This window comes from Diceros bicornis, chromosome X (genome assembly GCF_020826845.1).
Source record: "Diceros bicornis minor isolate mBicDic1 chromosome X, mDicBic1.mat.cur, whole genome shotgun sequence".
NCBI lineage: Eukaryota > Metazoa > Chordata > Mammalia > Perissodactyla > Rhinocerotidae > Diceros > Diceros bicornis.
Genome location: NC_080781.1, coordinates 137052905 through 137072284, shown reverse-complemented (window position 1 = coordinate 137072284; position 19380 = coordinate 137052905). Strand labels below are relative to the sequence as shown.

Here is a 19380-nt window from a genome sequence, read left to right as displayed (position 1 = left end):
TGCTTCTCACTGCTGGTGCCTCCTCCAGAACCTCTATCCTATGTGATGGTGATGGTGATGGCCTGGCAGCCTCAGGAAACAAAGTTGTCATATGCCCACTAGGCCAGAAGCAAAGACTGAGTCAGGTTATTGACAGCATAAGCCCAGCCATTTTCATTCCAGAAAATGAAAATCTAGCTCATCATCTCCTTGATTCTGGCTCTTCCTGAACTCAACCCTCCCAGCATCAGCAGCCTTCCTCCAATTGCTGGTGGGTCTATCCCAGGACAAGAAGCCCACACCACCAGCTACCTCTATCCCTGGGACTCTTTATTCATGGAAGTTAATCCCATAGTAGTCAGTCTCCCTGCCTTCAAGCTGAAATAACAAGAGGAGCAATGACCAAACTTTTCGGAGAGTATGTCCTGAAAGCACTGTGATTCTTCAGGCTCAGGGGGAAGGAACCAAAATCCTGCAGCAGGGACAACAAGGCGATCACCGCCTCCAGCTGCATCTGGCAGATCTGCAGGCAAGGGGGTGCTGTGCCTCATTGTGCCACTTCTACCCTGATGGTCTGCTGCAGCCCAGCCAGATACCAAAAGTGGTCTGCTCAGATAATGCCAGCCCCATAGCCAGCAGGATGCCCCAATACACCCACCTCACTTCTGCCTGTGACATATATACTTGAGCTAAAGACAAACCTAGACGGCCTAAAGAGCTTGTTTCCCAACTCTGGGAGCCCTGCGCTAGCTTTACCATGGACTTAATCAGAATCCTGTCCCATCCCATGTCCTCTATAGAATTACAGTAATAGAGGTTATCCTCACCAAGTTTGTGAATAAAGCCAAGATTCTCTGCAAAGAGCAATTTAGGGACCCACTGCAATACAGAGACAAGTGATTGAATAAGGCTCCTTCACTCTAGGCCTTAGAGCAGTCATTTCAATTATAGGAGGTGTAACCCATCAGACCTATCAAAAGGAAATCTTACTAAAACAGTCACAGGAAGCCTTGCTGATCAATTTAACATCCCAGAGATCTTCCAAGCTCCTAATGAATTGCCTGGAAGTCAAGTTTTCAGAGACAGGCAAGGTAACACTTCTGACTGTAACTAGATCAAAGATCCAGTAGCATACTACAGCTACTTCCAATTTTCAACAAATCACACTCTCTACATGGAAGACAACACCCCCTTCCATTCTTGCACTACCTCAACTAGACTCCACTCGTTGACAATGGTTGTCCACAGCGAATAAATGTGCTTCAAGTTCACCTGTTCCTCGTGCAGACAGAACATAAACCCCCAAATCCCAGACTTGCAACATAAGAAAGAGGAAAACAGCATATGTTTTAGATGTAAAGTCTAATAAAAGTTTAGTGGGGAGGGGATGACCTACTCTGTTATCTCACTAAATGAAATCATGCCAATAAAGCTAGTAAAGGGGAGCAGAGGCCAGCTTTGCAAGTGTCCTTGAATAGTTCTGGTGGGAGGAGGTATTCCTCTGGGGTGGCTTTATTTAGCTTGAGATTTTTATAAAAGAAGAGTTTCACATTCATATAGTACTTTGTGCTAGGAAATGTCCTACACGCATGTATACCATTATTCTACAGGTAAGGAAAATGACAGCACACAGGAGATGAGTAAGACACCCAAGGCCACACAGCAAGTGGCAGAGCTTAGATTTGAACCCAAGTCCATGTTCTTAATCACCATACTATATACCACCTCTTCCTGTACGTGTGATGAAGGAAGAAAAAGTTAAAAGTAAGGCAGGGTTCCTCAAGTTTGGGACACTTCGACTGCTCTGCAGGATCTCCCGGCCCAGCCCCCACACCCTTCTTCACCCAACTCTTAGGAACTAAGCCCTTCTCCACGGAGCCCCAGAACCCGGACAGGCAGGTCCGCCCGGGGGTCCCTCGCGGTTGGAGGGCTCGGTGTCCACAGGCCCTGCCCTCGGGCAGCTCTGAAGACCAGTGTCCAGACACGACTGAGGCCAGGGTACCCTGCCCAACAGGCTCGGGCCTCAGGAGCCCCTTTTGGCTCCTTGCGAGCACCCAGCTCCCTTCCTCTCTCCCGCCTGCGTCTGGACTATGGCGATGGTCCAAACGCGGTCAGGGGGCCTGCTTCACCCCAAGGCCAGTGGGCCCAGCAGGGGAAGGACAGCAGGAGCCTGGAGCGGCCAGAAATGAGCAGCCTGGCCAATTTGTGATCCTCGAACGCCATCTGGCGGCCGGCGCGGGCACGGCCGCAGGAGAAGAGGCGCTGAGGCCACGCTCACGCGGATCAGCCATTTCGTTCTGTAAACGGTCGCATTTCCCGACACGCACTGCGACCCCAGCTCGCGGCTGCAGGAAATGGCGGCGCGCGCAGGCGCACACACACCGGACGCAAGTGCGCACGAGCCCGGGGTACGCACACGCAGGCGCATACAGGCCGGTCTCACACCCGACTAGGCGCAAACGCGGCGAGGTGCGCGCGAGTCGGGGGCGCACGGGAGCAGGCGCGCGCGCACGCGCACGCGCACATGTTCTGCGCCAGATGCCCAGATCCCTGGAAGACAAAAGGAATCTGTCCTACCCCTCTTTCTTCCCAATCCAGAGTCTCCGTGAAAGATCCAGCACAGGGTTTGTCAACCTCGCCCTTCATGCCATTTTGGACTGCATAACTCTGTGTTGGGGGCTTGTCCTGTGCAGTGTAGGACCTTGGGCAGCATCCCTGGTCTCCACCATTTGCCAGTAGCACCCTCCTCCCAGTTGTGACAATCAACAGTGTTTCCAGACATTGCCAAGTGACTCCTAGGGGGTGAGGAGATGGGAGAGATGCCCCTGGTTCAGAACCACTACCCTAGAACAATGGTTACCAACCTAGACTGGACATGAGAATAAACTGGGAGTTTAAAAAAAGACATTGATAGTGGAGGCTCACCCCAGAACAATTAAATATAAATCTCTGCGTGGGGCTCAAGAAGCTTTTTTTTTTAACACTTCTCCAGGTGATTCTCAAGTGCAGCCAGATGACAGTGAAACACTGTGATCAAGAAGGTTTGTATTGATTTTGCAAATTTTTTTTTTTTAGTGAGGAAGATTAGCCCTGAGCTAACATCTGTTGCCAATTCTCCTCTTTTTCCTGAGGAAGATTGGCCCTGAGCTAACATCTGAGCCCATCTTCCTCTATTTTTTTTTATATGTGGGACGCTGCCGCAGCACATCGATAAGCGGTGTGCACGTCTGCGCCCAGGATCCAAACCCGCAAACCCTGGGCTGCTAAAGCAAAGCATGCGAACTTAACCACTACGCCACCCGGCCAGCCCCGATTTTGCAAACTTTTAAACATCTGAGGAAAGTAGTTCTAAGCCTGGGCTTTAGGGTTTGCCAGATCTGGGCTCTATTCCTAGCTCTTCTCCTCACAGGAGCCCTCCAGTTTCCTCTACTGTCAAATTGAATAATAAGCCAAATCATTCCCCAGGTTTCAGGAATATTAGATGAGATCACGGAGACAGCATGCTTTACACGTTAACCAGCTGAGAGTTACTGGTTCTGGGTCTTGAGAATAGGCTCCAAAGGACAAATTTCATAAACTAGCTTTTTAAAGTTTTTCTTAGAACCTCTTGTGTCTGGACTCAGTTCTGCCACTTGTAAGCCCTTGGACAAGTCACTTAACCTTTCTATGCCTCAGTTTCCCCATATTATCCATTTCACAGAGTTGCTGGGAAGATTGTAGAGCACCTAGCAGAGTGCACTATAGGTGTCAGTTGTTTTCACTCTGTTAAAATTGTCAGTACAATTTGAAACAAAAAAGTCCATTGCCCACCCCAACCTTCAGCAGCCCAGTTTAAGTGCAGGTGACAAATGTGAAAAAGTAGCTGCAATGTGGTGTGAAAATGCAAAAATGCACTCACCTTTTAAACACCTCAATCAGACCATGTTCTTCTTTGGCTTAAAACTTGAAATAAGATTCAACGTCCTTATCATGGCTTACCAAGGCCCTCCTCCATCTCTGGTCCCCCTCACCAGCTAGGCTCCAGCCATTCTATCCTTTGGAACATGCTAAGCGCATTCCCACCACAGGGCTTTTAGGTTTGCTGTTTCCTACCTGCAACCTTTTCCTCCTTGCTCTTCCTAGAGTTGGTTCCTTCTCCTTAGGGGAACTTGCCTGAGTCGCCCACCTCCACCCATCTAAGTAGTAGCCCTCCTCACCGCCATCACTCTCTATCTCAGCACCCTGGCTATTTCTTTCAGAGCACTGTTCTTTCCAGGAGGCACAGAGACCTGGGTCCCTGGCCTTTGTTCTTCACTGTAATTAGGTGAAAACCTCACAGGAGCGTGGGGAGGGCTGTATGAGACACTGAGTATAAGGCTGTGCACACAGTAGATGCCTCAAAGCTAAGTAGCTGTTGTGATCATTAACAATATGTCATGTTAAAGGCCAATCAGTCCCTGCCTACGTTGACAAGCCTCCTGTTCCACCACTTCCCCACAAGGACCCTCAGGAAACACCAGGTTGTTTGGAGTCCTTTGTATATCCTATTGCTTTTGCTTGGAGGACTCCTAGTCACCTTTCAAGATTCGGCTCAAAAGCCACCTGCCCCACAAAGCTGTCCTGGATACCCGCTTCCCCTGCCCTAGCAATGATGGGATGTTCCAGTCTGGGTGGGGCATTGCCCCCCATCAGCCACGTCTGATTTGTGTATTCCAGCCAGCAGCACAGGACAGGTGCCGTCCAAGTGGTTGCTGACTGAAAGAGAGGATGCCTTCCTGATTATGGAGGACTTCCTGGCTGGAGGCAACAAGGAGTAGTGGAAGGCTCCATGGCCCCAGAGGCAGAGGCCAGAGGGTTCAAAATGGGGCTTTGGCCCTTTCCATGTGCCTCAGGCCAGCTCACAGGCCTCGCTGGCCTCACCTTCCCAGCCAGAGGCTAATGCACACCTCAGCTGCCTCTCTCTACTGCAGAAGCTCAGCAGCTTCTGGCTGATGCCTTACCCCTTTGGGTCTGCTTTCATGTCCTCCAGGTCTGCTGGGCTGTCACTCTTCCTGTCAGCCAGGACAGCAGAGGCCAAAGTGGCACCAGAGCTGAGGGAGGAACCACACATGTCCACTGAGGCCTCAGACCTAAGGAGACTGGGGTCCTACACATTCCCCTTCCCAGCTGCCTTCTCGCAGGAAAGGGAGACCTACATCTGTCAGTAAAGTTTGGCCTCTCAGTCCTACCATTAGTGTGGCACAGATGCCACTGTGTGTGATAACATCTTGTGAGCCCTGGCTGTGTCCTTAGCACACTGAGCTCAAGACCAAGCACTGGCCCTGACCAGCTCAGGGTCCCTAGAGAAGTCTCCTGGTTTGGGGTTCTAATACCCTTGCTTGACCTCTACCTCCTGAGGCTCAGTGGGAGTCCAGAAAGAGCATTCCTTACTACACGCTCCACACACTCACAGCAAAATGGCCCTCCCACTGCACCTTTGTGCCCCTGGAGACATGTGCCCTCCCCAGCTGCCTCCACTTGCTCCCTGGGACTGAGCCCTCTAGTGCCAACTGGCTGTCCCTGGGATTCCTCCCCCTAGCTCCTGCTTGTTGGGCTGGGCTTCAGTCGCTACAGGAGAGGTTCACTGAGATCTCCTGGCAGGGTGTCTTCCCAAGCTCTGACTCCTGATGCCCTCCCCCCTGCCACCTCAGCTTGAGTCCTTGTGGATAGGTGCTGGGCTGTCTGGGTCCCCTGACTTATCACCTGTTCCACCTCCCCCTCTTCCCCTCCCAGCCTTCCCTCTCCTGCAGTGATCAGCTGATGTGAAGGTGGCATGGAGCTGAGAAGTGCGAGGGGGATCCTGGGGCGCTGGAGCCAAGGCTGAACCCTGAATGCTGTCTGGTAATGGCATTGGTCACCCGGCAGTCACCCCACCCTTACCTGGTGGCTGCTGGTCCAGGCTTGCAAAGCTGAGAGTTGGCACCATGCACGTTCTGATCATCCGGGAGAGGGGTGAAGCCAGCAGCTGAGCATAGCCTGTGGAAGGAGGCGAAGCCTGGTCTGGGTTCAGGAACTGGTGTCTGTATGTCTACTCCCTCACAAGAGGATGGTTTCTGTCCCTGACGGATGCTTGGGGCACAATATTCACTTATATCCCATGGCTGCCCAACACTGGGTCAGTGTGGTCTAGTGGTTAAGTGAATGCTCCCTGGAGGCACATTGCCCAGATTCAAATCATGGCTTTGCTACCTCCCAGCTGTGTGACCTTGGGCACATCACCTGACCTCTTTGGGCCTCAGTTTGATCATCAGTGAAATGGGGGTGATAATTGTGTCTGCCTCACAAGCTTCCTGAGAAGAGCAAATGAGTTAATAGATGCCAAATACTTTTAATAATAATAATGATGATGATGATGATGATGATGATGCTTGTGCCCTAGTACCTGCTAAAGTGTTCCTGTTATTATTACTGGGCCCTGTGGCCCTTTGCCATCCATCTGTATCCATCAACTTGATACCAGTTGAGTTGGTGCTCTCTTACCCAGCCTTCCCAGGGGGAGGCCATATTCTCCATTTATGCCAGTTGTACTTGTAACCATAATTGCTAAATTCAATTATTAAGCAAACTCATGAAAATGAATGGAAAGTGGTTGTTTTTTCCAAGAGAAACAACCTTTTCTATGGAAAAACAATATAGGCAAGTTTCTCAAAAATCATTATCAAAATAAGTATACATAAGACAACGTAAAAGGCTGAGTTAAAAATCATAAAAGCTAGAAGATTCTTCAGATTATTTTGCAAGTTAATTTGAGGTTTGACTTCACTATAAGAAACTGAAAGTGGAAAGCAAAGACTTCATTTTATGAGAGTGCATAGGCAAGAAGGATGATCTGGATGAATATTCAAAGATGAAGCAGTCAAGAGCCAGACTCAATCACATTGGACCAGAAGTCTTCCACAACAGCCACCAGCGAATTGAGTCAAGCTGCACGACTGTGCTGGCCAGCACGCAGTGACGCAGCCTGCAGGTGTTGGGCTCTCGCACAGTCCTCCCCTCTAGTGGCCTGTCCTCACACCTGCTGAGGCACAGCCGTGAGAGGCTGGGGCCTGCTGTCCCCTTCCTGTATTGGCTTGTGCTCCTGGATTTGGAAGTTGGGACTCTGGGTCCAGGCATCAGCTGCAAAGTACTAAACTGAGTGAGGGCAAGGGGCCCCCCATAGGCTTGGGGAAGCAGGGGAAGCTGGGAGGGCCAGTCGGGAAAGCTGTCAGCAGGGGTTCCTCCTTGGGATTCCTTCCTTGGCCAGACTGCTGGAGGGCAGAGATGCTGGGTGGCAGCATGTGCTCACGGGTCTCTGCAGACCCTGGATTTGCCATTCCTCTCTGGCCATCTGCTCTGAACCATGAGGACTCTAGCACAGCTTAGAGTGGAACTATCTGTGCCAACATCTGCATGCCTAGCCTTTGTCCCCAAGGATGACTCATGCTTGGTTTGGAACCACTTGGGGACAGGTGGGACCTTGCCACTCCCAAATCACCTGAAAAAGTGGCCCCTGACTCCACCCAGATCCAGGAACTCAGAGCCTAGCTGGACACACTTATCTCCTAGCTTGTCTCACTTGGTCTGCTACCTTTCCTCTCACTGAACCTCAAAGCAGAGCTGGCCGGGGAGGAGGGTGAGGCAGGAAAAGGAGGTTTTGGGGCTTCTGGAAGGGAATGGAGAAAGCAGGGAAGAAGGACTTCCTTCTAGCTTGTCTTCAGAGCTCAGCCAAGAAGAAGAAGGCACCAATTCATCCGTCATTCGGTCATTCACTTGTTAGTTTGTTCCTTCATTCATTCCCCACACTTTCATCCTACCTGCCTGCAGCCCACTTGGGCGAGGGCTGGGCCTCCAGCTGTGAGTGGCCCTTTATGCCAGCTCTGGAGGAGCTGAGAGCCAATGGCATAGGGTAAGAGAAGGAGCAAGATTGAAGCATAGGTAATTCCCACAAATGGAAAGCCCAGGGACAAGGATGTGGTGGGGGCAGAAGTGCTGGAGATGGCAGAAGCAGTAGACAGGACTACAGGCAATGACCAGTGCTCTGCCCCCAGCAGCCCAAACAGTTTTGGCAGCTTGACCCTGGGCTGTCACCAGGGACATGAGAGAATCAACACCTTGGGGCCACCTGCCTCCCGCAAGCAGCTCACCCTCCTCTCCCAGAGCTGATATGTGCTCCAACCAAGCATTCAGGTGGAGAGCCCGAGGCTCCAGATCCCACATTTCCATCACTTGACTGTGAACTTGACCTGTTATGGGAAAAGAAGCATTTTCTGACTCTGATTGGGTTTTGATCTAATCTAACTTAGATGTCCTAAGAGCAGCCCTCAAGGACCAGAAGCCCAGGCCCTCAGCTGCCACCAAGCACTCCTCCGATTGGAGCCAAGCCAACATCAGCAAGTATTTTTGCTTTTCTTCCAAACCTGATGGGCTGGACTCAAGAGTGGAGCTAAGAAACAGAGCAAGGTGGCAACTCGGGAGGAGGTTGGCATGATGGGGGGCCAATGGCCAACAGAACAAGGGGCAAGGCATTTGGGGCCACTAATAAACCATAGAGCCCAGGGCAGGACAAGGCTTCCCCAGCCATCCTGGAGCCCTCTCCCTCATTCCCAGGGCTGAGTGCCAACTGGGGGTTGGGGCTCCACACTGAAAAGACAGTGGCAGGCAGACAAGGCTGTAAGCTCTTATCCATTACTGGCTACCGGCTTCCCATTGAGGAAATGCCCAACTCTCAGCCGCGGCTCACCACACCCTGGCTTAGGTGGTCATGGGGTGGCTGGGCACAACCATCCCGTCTGGACTTATAATCCCCCACTATGGCTCCACCTCCCATCCTTGTGTCCCCTCCATGTTTCCCTTTGTACACAGGTCATCCTGGAAGTCCCTGCTAGATGCTCTCCTGGGGCCCACACATCCTTTGGTTGCTGACTTCCCCAAACTGCCAGCTTGGCAGCCTTGCCTCCCCTGGCCACGGGCAGAGCTGATTTCAATGGAGTAAAACCACAGTGAGGCTGGGCCAAGAGTTTTGTCCTCCTCTGCAACTGGCTCCCTGAGGGATATTGGCAGGAGACTGTCCCTCTCCAGGCCTCATGCATTCCTTCATTCATTCTTTCAACAGATATTCATTGAGGACGTGCACTGCCACAGGCACTGGGGACACAGCGGGGAATGGGACAGTCCTGGTCCCAGCTTTATCCATTGACCTTGGATCAGGGGCCACATGGCCACCATTTCCCTGCACTGAGTTACCTTTCAGGGTCTGGTTCAGGGCTCTTAAAGGCCTCATCACCAGCCAAGTCTCTGTCGGGCTCTCTGGGGCTGAGGACCTCCTTATCTTTGGAGCCCGGGGAAGACCTATGGAGGAAAGAAACATAAGTTAATCACCCAGCAGCCACACACACTCAGGTGGGGGCACTTACCTCATCCCCAAATGCCAGATGTCTCCAAGGAGTTTAAAATCTGATATTGCAGGATTGGCCAGTTCTCAAAATCTCATGACTAATAGCTACTAACTAATTAGTATTAGCTAATGCTACTAATGGCTAATAACACTACTGTTGATTGAGGGTCAGACCCCATTCTCATGACTCTGCATGCATTAACTCTCCACATCAACCCCAGGACATGGGCACTGTTATTATCTATGCCCACTTTCCAGATGAGCAAACTGAGGCACAGAGAGCCCGAGTGACTTGCCCCAAGTTCCAGAGGTAACAAGGGGAAGAGCTGGGATTTGAACTCAAGCATTCTGGTTTCAGAGTTCTGGAATGTAATCCTCCGTGGCGTAAGACTGATCCTAATTTCCTAATTCAACCTCCCTCGGTTCTCTTAGGTCATCAGGGAGCCCCATGGTGTCAAACCCAATGGAGACACTCCCATGATTATTACCATTCAAGACCACTGACCCAGTGGGCCACTCCCGCATTCTCTCCCCGGTCCGTCCATCAAGACTCTGTGACACCACCTCCTATCTCCCTTGCCACACCTTCCCAGTCTCCTTCGCCTTTTTCTCCGCTTCTGCCTTTTAAATGTTGGTGTTCCCAGTGTTCTTCTCCATCTGCATGCTCCACCACCTTGGCCACCTCCTCTGCTTCCAGGGCATCAACTGCCACACTCGAGCCAACGACCTCTGCTTGTTCCCACCTCTCCTCTGTGCTCCTGACCCATACCCCCATTGCCTCCCGGACTGGCCCTCAGGCAGCTCACACTCAACATGGCCAGAACTGACCACCCTCCCCCAGCTGCCCTCAGGGGCATGACCAGGCAGCTGACACCACTACACTGTGGTCTGTGCCCAGCTTGCCAGCCCCTCTCTCCTCAATTCCCTCAACATTGTACCCCATGTAAACATCAACATTGAGCCCCATTATTTCAGCTCTCATCTGTCTGCATATAACATGGAAATCTCTTGAGCCGTGACATCTCTCCCAAACCTCAACCACAAAACCTTTAAATGCCTCCTGGTAATTTGCACTTGGATGCCTACAAATAAACTCATCATATATTCATGTGAAAAATACTAAGTATTTATATCACCCTTCCCTGCCCCCTCCCTCCGGTCCTCACTAGTGTAGTGAGTTAGGGAACAAAAGGTGCAGAGTGGGAGTCAGGTAGCCTGGGTAGGAGTCCTGGATCTGCCTGCTCTTGGCTGTGCAATTTTAAGCAAGTTACTTAACCATTCAGGGTCTCAGTTTCCTCATCTGCAGAAGGGACCTTGTGGGTTTTGGAAGCAGGGGGACACAGCAGGGACCTTCCTCGGAGGCAGCCTGGCTTCCTCCAGCATCTCTCGGGTCACTTTGCCCCCATTTCTCAGAGACTAGTCACCTTAAGGAAACCAACAAAGTAGCTTCCAATGTTGCCTTATTAAAGACACCGTCACACTGTATGATTCTTCATCATTCCAGCAACAAATGCTCCTGCACTCCTGTTCTGGGCTAGGCCCTGTGCTGGAGCCCAAAAGGAATGTAGGGAACAGCTTAGCCACAGCCCCTGCCCTGCAGGCGCTCAGAGTTCTTGGGGCAGAGCAATCTATGAGTGGACAACTGTGATTCTGTGTGGAAGATTCGCTGGTGGAGGTATGAACACAGCACTGTGTGAGCTCAGCCAGGAAAACCCTTCACAGACGGCTGCCTCAGAAAGAAATGCAGGAGAGAGAGGTGCCCCAGAGGGGATATATCTGAGGTGGGACTGAAAAATGCAGAAGGGAAAGGGCATCCCAGGCAGAGCCTACAGCCTGCACAGACGAATGGTACTGCGGGACAGACGGAGGCCCGGGAGGTTGGAGTGGAGGATCCAGGGAGGGAGGGTATATGAGGGGATCCCAGTGGGGAAGGGCTTTGCCAGGCAAGATGGCAAGTTCAGGCTGCAAAGCCTGAATGGGAGGGCGGTGGGGGGGGGTCATTGCAGGGTTTTCCCCAGGGGGCTGGCATGACTACTTCTGCCGTTTAGAAATGTCACCCAGGTAGAGATATGGAGGAGGGTTTGGGGACGGGGCAATAGGAGAAGGTTGCAGATAGCTGGGCAAGTGATGGTGGAGGGCCAGACCCGGGTGTGGTGTGGGGCGGGGAGTAGCAACAGAAATATCTCTAAAATACAATGGAGGGCTCAGTGCCTGACTAGGGCAGAGGTATAGAGAGGGAAGAGCCGAGGAGCAGAGTAAAGGAACCTAGAGATCCATCAGGACTCATCTTGGATGTAACTTCTTCCAGGAAGCCTTCCCAACCGTCCCAACCCCATGCTAGTGAGAGGCCCCTGCTCGGAGCTCCCACTGCCCCAAGGATTATCTTGGGCACACACTCTGGCCTCCCTCCCCACACTGTGGGCTTCACGAGGCAGGGTCCCAGTCTGGCTGCTTCACCGCTGCCTTGCAGGCCCTGGCACAGATGTCAGGTGTGCAGCAGGGGCTCAGTAAATGTTAGTTGAGTGAATAGCTAAATAAGCAGGAGATGGAGTGCTGCAGAAAGGCAGGGAGGCGTTCCTCCCTCAGCCTGTCCTGCACAGATCTCCCTTTGCCCCAACCCCAGCTTCCCTGGGGCTCAGCTCCCAGACCCCCGAATCCTGCCTGCCTGTTACCTGGCTGTCTGCCCCCTACCTCAGGGCAGGGACTGGGCCTGCCGTGCTCCCTGCTGGTCACGGCCCCCCTGTCCCTCGCCCTACACGGCATCAGGACGATGGCACCGTGAGCTGTCGAGGCTGACCCAGTGACCTCACTCAGTTCCTGGTGGCCCTCTCACACAAGCAGGGAAACTGCCCCAGTAGCCTCAGGGGCCTCTGCAGACCCCGTGTCCCCACCCAGAACGGCTGTCTGGTCCCATCCTCAGAGCTCGGCTGGGCTGAACCATCACTTCCCAGGTGGTTCCTGGCACACTGCACTGTCAGCATCTCAGTCCTGGCCTCACTCGTGTCTGCATCTGCCTCCCTCACCAGGCAGACAGTCAGCAACTCTGGCCAGGGAGTTGTCACCACTGGGTCCTCAGGGCTGGGTCTGGCCTCACATGGACCAAGCGCTCGCTCCCCAAGAGTCGTAGAGTGAAAGAATAAGATAAGAGCAGAGAAACCAGGTCAACCATGTCTCCCACCCACCAGCCCCCAGCCTCATCATTTGCATCCCAGCCCTGCTGACCCGGCCTCTAGAATGGTGTGGAAGGAGCCCAGACAGCAGCAGGGCCCCCATACCTCATTTCTTCCAAGTCTGGGGCCACGAGGAAGAGTCCCCCCACAAAGCGTCATGATCTGCAGGCCAACAATCTCCTTGCCTCTTGTGCTGCAGCCAAAGGAGAGAGCCGGAGAGCTGCTGGAAAGGAAACCCTCCCCCTTCCCCACCTGTGGGGATGGTCCAAGGGTGTTCTCCCTCAGGAGCTCCCTGGCTAGTGCAGCAGGACACTCACACCATTGCTTGGTTTTGTTTTTTGTTTTTTTTTTTTTTTGCTTTTGTCTCCTCTTGGGCCTTGAGCCTTCTTTGTGCTGCAGTTGAGCTTGAGCCACTGACCTCCAGGCCTCAGAGGAAGGGGAATGAAGGACCCCTTAGCTAATCTCCCACCCTCAAGCCCAGCCCCCTTCAGGTACAGCAAGGGGCCTTCTGGGTGGAAATGGGACTGCCCAGCCCCGACACACTGTCTGTAGCTGTCGCCAACCACTTGCAGAGGCGAGCCCTGCCTGTGGTCCCACTGCAGTGTCCAAAGTGGCTATTTGTGAGGCCAGTGGGAATTCTGAGTTCGTAGGCTCATGGGGACTGATGATGAACAAGAAGCCAAGAAACCTACAGACCAAATTTGGAGTTGAGAGCCAGTGGTAGGAGGATGTTGGAGAATCTGGGGGTGAGGGCATGTGACCAGGTGCCCGTGAACTGGAGCCCATGGAGGATCAGACATTCTCAGTGCTCAGAGGGCCTCTTTGAGGGTTCCTGTGCTCAAAGCCTGGCCCGAGGGTGACCACACACATCCCGCCAAGTCCGGCATATTTTTTGGCTCCACTGCAGGGCCTGACACTCAGCAGGTTCAGGCTGTGGTGATGGCCAGGGCTGGAGAGAATCTAGAGCTCACTGGCTTTATGGGGGTACCCTTCATCCCAAACCAGACCTCCCCAGGCCCGTAGAGTGAGGCCTAAGCCATCTTTCAAGACCCAGCCCAGATCACAATACAGCCACTCCATCCTTCCTTCAGTTGCCCCTGGGCACTGAGCTGGGCCCTGGGGTAGAGATCAGGATGGGCCCCAGGCCTGCTCTAGTGAATCTCCCAGCCCAGTGAGGGGCAGGATGGGGGCAGAGTGGCATGGGTGCTGACTCTACAAAGCTGTAGGACCATACACTAATCCTGTCCCACGGGTACCCAAGCAGCTTTGTGGAGGTGTAGCCCAGACCAGGCCAGCTGGAGGGAGAGGGAGGAGGAGGAGGTGGAGGCTGGCAGGGGTCTTAAATGCCGAGACCAGATCTGGTGTGGCAAAGGGAAGGGGCTTGAAGCGGAGGGTGAGGGGCTTGACATGATCAGACTGGCACTGTAAAGAGGCCACTCCAGGGTCCCAGGAGGAAGAGAGATTGGAGGGGCCAGGGTGAAGGTGGGAGGTGGGTAGTACCTGCTTTGATTGAGCCCAGGTGGCCTTGCTGCTCTCAGTCACCTTGGGGTTGACCCTGGCTTCTGACTCCAACGTAGACCAGGAGCCCGTGGAAGGCCAGGTCAGTGGGCTGCTCATCTCGGTCTCTCCTGGGACCTGGCTGAGACCTGATGCACTAGAGATGACCAGAGGGAAATGGAAGGGCTGCCAGGGACTGGGCCTGTCCCCACATGAAAGCAGCTCTGCTCTCCACCTGACTGCTCCCGTGATAACGATGATGACAGCATAAGGCCCCTGGCCGCTGGCCCTACTCTGCCCCATCTAAAGCACTTGGGGATATCACAGGCAAGTAAAACATACTTTCTCACTGGCGTTTCTTGTTACATCAGAGGAAAAAGGAACAATCGTTGCCCCAGCCTGCCCAAACTCGCACCTCTCTCTCAATGCCTTCCTCCTCCTTGTCATCCCCCTGAGCAATTCCTTCTTAAAGACCTAGCTCAAATGGAACCTCATCCAGGGGGGCTGTTGTGGATTGCATTGTGTCCCCCAAAAGATATGTTGAAGCCCTAACCTCCTGTACCTGTGAATGTGGCTTTATTTGGAAATAGGGTCATTGCAGATATGATTAGTTAAGATGAGGTCGTACTGAAGTAGGGTGGGTCCTGATCCAAAATGGCTGGCATCCTTATAAAAAGGGGACATTTGGACACAGACACACAGAGGGAAGACAGCTATGTGAAGACAGAGGCAGAGATTAGAGTGATAGATCTACAAGCTAAGAAATGCCAAGGATTGCTGGAATTACCAGAAGCTAAGATGAACGCCTGGAACAGATCCCCCCAGAGCCTTAGGAGGGAGCGCACAGCCCTGCTGACACCTTGATTTAGGACTTCTGGCCTCCAGAACTGTGAGATGATACATTTCTGTTGTTTAATCCACCCAGTTTCTGGTACCTTGTTATGGCCACCCCAGCAAATTCATACAGGGGCCTTCCAGCCTCTCCCCCTCTGCAGCCCCCCACCAGCCCTGCCACCTCTCCAGACCCCCAATCACAGATAGTTCTAGTCCAATCTGAAGTTCTCAGCTAAGCTGAGAGCTTCTAGAGTCCAGGAACACTCATCCAGTGTGGCCCCAGCTGCCTGTGGGAACGCCAGTGACAGTGGCCTGTGCCAAAGAGTGTATGACTCATCCCGCTAAACCAAGGAGAGTGGCAGGGGAGGGAGGAGGGATACCTTCTTCTCTTGTGCCCACAGCCACGTGTCCCTCAGAGGCCAGCAGGTGGCAATATTGGTCTCTTTCTTCACGTGAAGAGGGCCCTGCAAATCAGCAAGCCTGTAGTGGGGAACACTGGATGATACCAGCACCCAGGCACTGTGTGAAGGACTTTATATGCATTATCCCACTTAGTATTTGGGACAGCCTCAGGAGGGAGGTATCACTACTCCCTATTTTACACATGAGGACCCTGAGGCACCGAGAGGTGAAGTGACTTGCTCAAGGTCACACAGCCAGTATAGGGCAATGCCAGGGTTCTGCCTTGTGCCAGAAGCTGTGCTTTTACTCACTGCTCTCCAGCTACTCTGCCAGGCAGCATGCTGGGCACAGCATACAGGCCTTGCCCTGGTCAGGTGAGGCAGAGAGCCAAGGAAGCTTGACCAGTGCTGGGATGGAGGCAGCAGCCAGGCCTGGGGGCCCTCAAGCAGGCAAGCTTCTCTGGTAGAGGGTATCCCAGTGAGCTCAGTTTTAAAGGTGGGCAGGAGTTGTCCCACAACAAGAGGGGAAACATGAGATGAACCCAAGAAACCAGGCCCCAGGGTGCATGGAGGGAGAGTCCCTCCCACTGGTGAGCAGTGTCGGGTTGGAGTTGACGGTGGAGACAAGTAGCTCAGATGTGGACGCTTACAGCTGAGGGGCCTCTGGGACACCCAGGCAGGTCTGGAGTCTGGAGCAGGATTGGAGTTCCAGTGGAAGGAAGGAGGAAGCTGCTGAAGAGCCCTGAGGACACAGCCTGTGTGCATCCTTGTGCACTCTTTCTGGCCCACAATTTCAGCCCTCCCTGAAGTCCCTACAGAGTTTAGCACCTAAGACAGGGTTGCCCCTCCTGGTTGGCCTGCTGCATGAGACAAGGAGCTGACCTTCAGGCTTGAGCCAAGGGGGACGGGGCAGGGGCAGGCTTGGGAAGGGGGCAGCTCCGGCAGGGCCAAGCCTGGGGACAAGGCTGTGATATTCTCCTGTTCCACTCTGCCATAAACCAGCTTTTTCTGAGGTGCTGCGTGACCCAGGGTTTGGTTGAGTCACCATCCCCCCCCACCATGGGGCTGGGCTCCTTCAAGGGCACAGCCAGACCTGGATTTCTCAGAGAGCCAGGCAGACAGGAACTGGGCATGGGGAACTGATGGTGGCTGCCTGACCCAGTGAGGAAGGCTGCCCAGGACCAGCCAGCAGCTCACCTGGAAGCTGCCTGGTGAGTTCCAGCTATTTTGGGACTGCAGAATCTGAGAGAAGCAGCACTGTGAGAAGCATCCTGCTGAGCCTCCCTGACAGCCCCTACCGCACACTTCTGATGAGGGCACTCCTTCCTTCCCACTGCAGGTGCCCCATTGTGAGACATCTCTGGTATCTGGAACATTTCATAATCTGGTCCCAGTTCTGTTTCCTGGGGCCTCACAGGCAAGTCTGATCTCGGACCTCTGGCCTCCAGAACTGTGACACAATACATTTCTGTTGCTTGAGCCACCAGTTTGGAGTACTTGTTATGGCAGCCGGAGCAGACTAAGACAGCCACCTTGTTATGACAGCCACATGATGAGTATAAAATATCCCCCCAAATTTTCTGGAATAAATGTTAAAATCCCTCTCATTGCACAACCTAATTCTCCTCCTATGTCCTCTTTTAAAAAGCATCTGAAACTATTCATTCCTTTTTTTTTTTTTAAAGGGAAATAAGGAGAAATCAGAGATGTATACTGTTTTGGGCTGAATTATGTCCCCTCCAAAATTCATGTTGAAGCCCCAACCCCCAGGACCTCAGAACATGATCTTATTCGGAAATAGGGTTGTTGCAGATGTAACTAGTTAAATGAGGTCATAATGGAGTATAGTGGGGCCCTAATCTAATCTGACTGGTGTCCTTATAAGAAGAGGAGATGAGGACACAGACACGCACAGAGGGAAGACCGTGTGAGGACACAGGGAGAAGATGGGCATCTACAAGCCAAGGAGAGAGGCCTCAGAAGAAGTCAACCCGGGCTCACACCTTGATCTCAGACTTCTAGTCTCCAGAACTGGGAGAAAATACACTTCTGTTGTTTAAGCCATCCAGTCTGTGGTCACTTGTTATGGCAGCCCCCATATCCCAGATATCACTGAGTCCCATCATTGCTGCTTTGTGAAGGGCTCTCAAATCTTTCCATTTGTTCAAAATTTCTTACAGACAAAAGTTCAGACAAACAAGGAGGATCAAGGGAGGGAGGGAGTGAAGAGGAGGGGCATCCCAGGCAGAGAGGCCCCGGCCACCTCCTCCCCAGCCCAGCAGTCCTGCTGCTCTGGCCATGGCCTGGGTCTGGCCTCGCACTCCTGGCTCCCTCTGGGCAGAGAAGTTCTGCAGCCTCGCTCTTCTCCACCAGTCTGTGCTGCAGCAGGCAGTCCTGTCTCCCTCCTGGCATGGAGGAGGTGGCCCTGAGGACCGTGGTCACATACAAATGGTTGTGGGGCTTGAGTTGGGGAGGGGAGTAGGGGGCTTGAAGTGACATTACAAGAGCCAGAACAGCCCCCAGAGCCCCCTGAAAGTGACCTGTAGGGTCAGCTGCTCTGCCCCTCTGTCCTTGAGGTCTTCCAAGAGTGTCAGAGGCACAGCTCTTAGCAGATCTGGATTAGGCAAAGCTCCCAATCCAGGCAGGTGCTTTAAACAGTGACAACAGGGTGGTGACGCTCTCGGCAGGACTCAGCACAATTCAGCACAAAGTACAAGGAGGTATTGATTGTTCTTCATCCGCAGACAAGAGAGCACCATTATCTGCCCAGACACTCAGGGCTCAGAAATCAGGGCAATTCAGGGCCCCATCCAGAGTGAGATCACCAGCACTCAGCCTGCCCCTCCCCTGTCACTCTACTGCCAGACTCTCCCACCTGACCGGCTTATAGGCCAGAGCCAGTTGTCGGCACCCACCTGGGCTCCCAGCTCCCAGGCTAGGTAGACTCGGTGTGCGCTCAATCTACATCGCCCGAGACACTTTGGCTCTGCCTCCGTCCACACTGGCAAAGAAGACAGCTGTGAGCAGCGCTGGGGACTGTGAGTCCCCGTCCCTGGCAGGAGGCGGAGCACAGCATTGGCAGGTTGAATTCGGCCAACTTACAGGACAGCTGTGAACAGGCCTAAGAATGGCAGGGCTGGTGCCCCGGCAGCAGGCCATCTCCAACCCTGCAGTTGGTACTTTTTCTCAGGATGCTGTGGCCACCACTGGGCTCAGTGGTCAAGGGTTAAAGTGACACAGATAAACACTAAACAGACAAGAGCGACCCGCTCTTTCCCTGGAGGCCAGGTTATTTTTCTCCTTGCAGCCCTAGGACATCCAGCCAGACAGGCCCTTACTGATTTCTGTGCCCCATTCTGTCACTGGGCACATGGAGACACTGACCCTGAGGCCATGCACAGATGAGTGACTGATTACCTGCTCGATCCAGGAGTAGATCTTGCCAGAGCAGGTGGGTCTTGGCTCTTCTCAGAAGGCCCATCCTCATCCAGAACCTCAACCCTTTGGGCAAGAACAGAAACAGATGACTGTCCCGGGGTGCTCACGGCCTGCTCAGCTGCCCTGGAGCTTGCTCCCTCTGAAGGACATGCTTTCTTTCAGTGGAGTCTATGGCCATGAGGTAGCCCAGGCTGGGGGCCCAGCAACTCCAGCTTGGGATAAGGACAGCATACTGGATTGAATAGGGTCCTCCCAAAATTCATGTGCCCCTGGAACCTGGGAATGGGACGTTATTTGAAAATAGGGTCTTTGCAGATGTGATTAGTTAAGATGAGGTTGTACTGGAGTAGGGTGGGCCCTAAATCCAATGACCAGTGTCATTATAAGAAAAGGGAAATTTGGACACAGACACATAGATAAAAGAAAGGTCATGTGACGGTAGAAGCAGAGATGGAGTGATGCGTCTACAAGCTAAGGAACGCAAGGACTGCCGGCCACCACCCAAGGCTGGGAGAGAGGTCTGGGACAGCTTCTCCCTCAGAGGCCTCAGAAGGAACTAATCCTGCCCACACCTTGACCTTGGACTTCTGGCCTCCAGAATTGGGAGACAATACGTTTCTGGGGTTTATGCCCTGCAGTTTGCGGTACTTTGTTATAGCAGCCCCAGGAA

General features: G+C 53.1%; 1 protein-coding gene across 11 annotated transcripts in view; it reads right to left on the bottom strand.

Annotated features, from left to right (window-relative positions):
- The window catches only part of ZNF185 (zinc finger protein 185 with LIM domain), a 66556-nt gene that overhangs the window by 24598 nt on the left and 22578 nt on the right, over nt 1-19380 (bottom strand). For 8 of the 11 annotated variants that reach the window (XM_058534902.1, XM_058534901.1, XM_058534905.1 and 5 more), the window contains 4 exons: nt 18690-18773; nt 9220-9324; nt 5878-5973; nt 4959-5048 (listed from right to left, as the gene is read on the bottom strand). In XM_058534902.1, coding sequence (XP_058390885.1) covers nt 4959-5048; nt 5878-5973; nt 9220-9324; nt 18690-18773 — 375 coding nt within the window. Of the gene's footprint in view, nt 1-4958; nt 5049-5877; nt 5974-8120; nt 8220-9219; nt 9325-18689; nt 18774-19380 lie in introns of all 11 variants that reach the window. The other 3 variants (XM_058534904.1, XM_058534907.1, XM_058534909.1) reach the window with 2 other exon arrangements.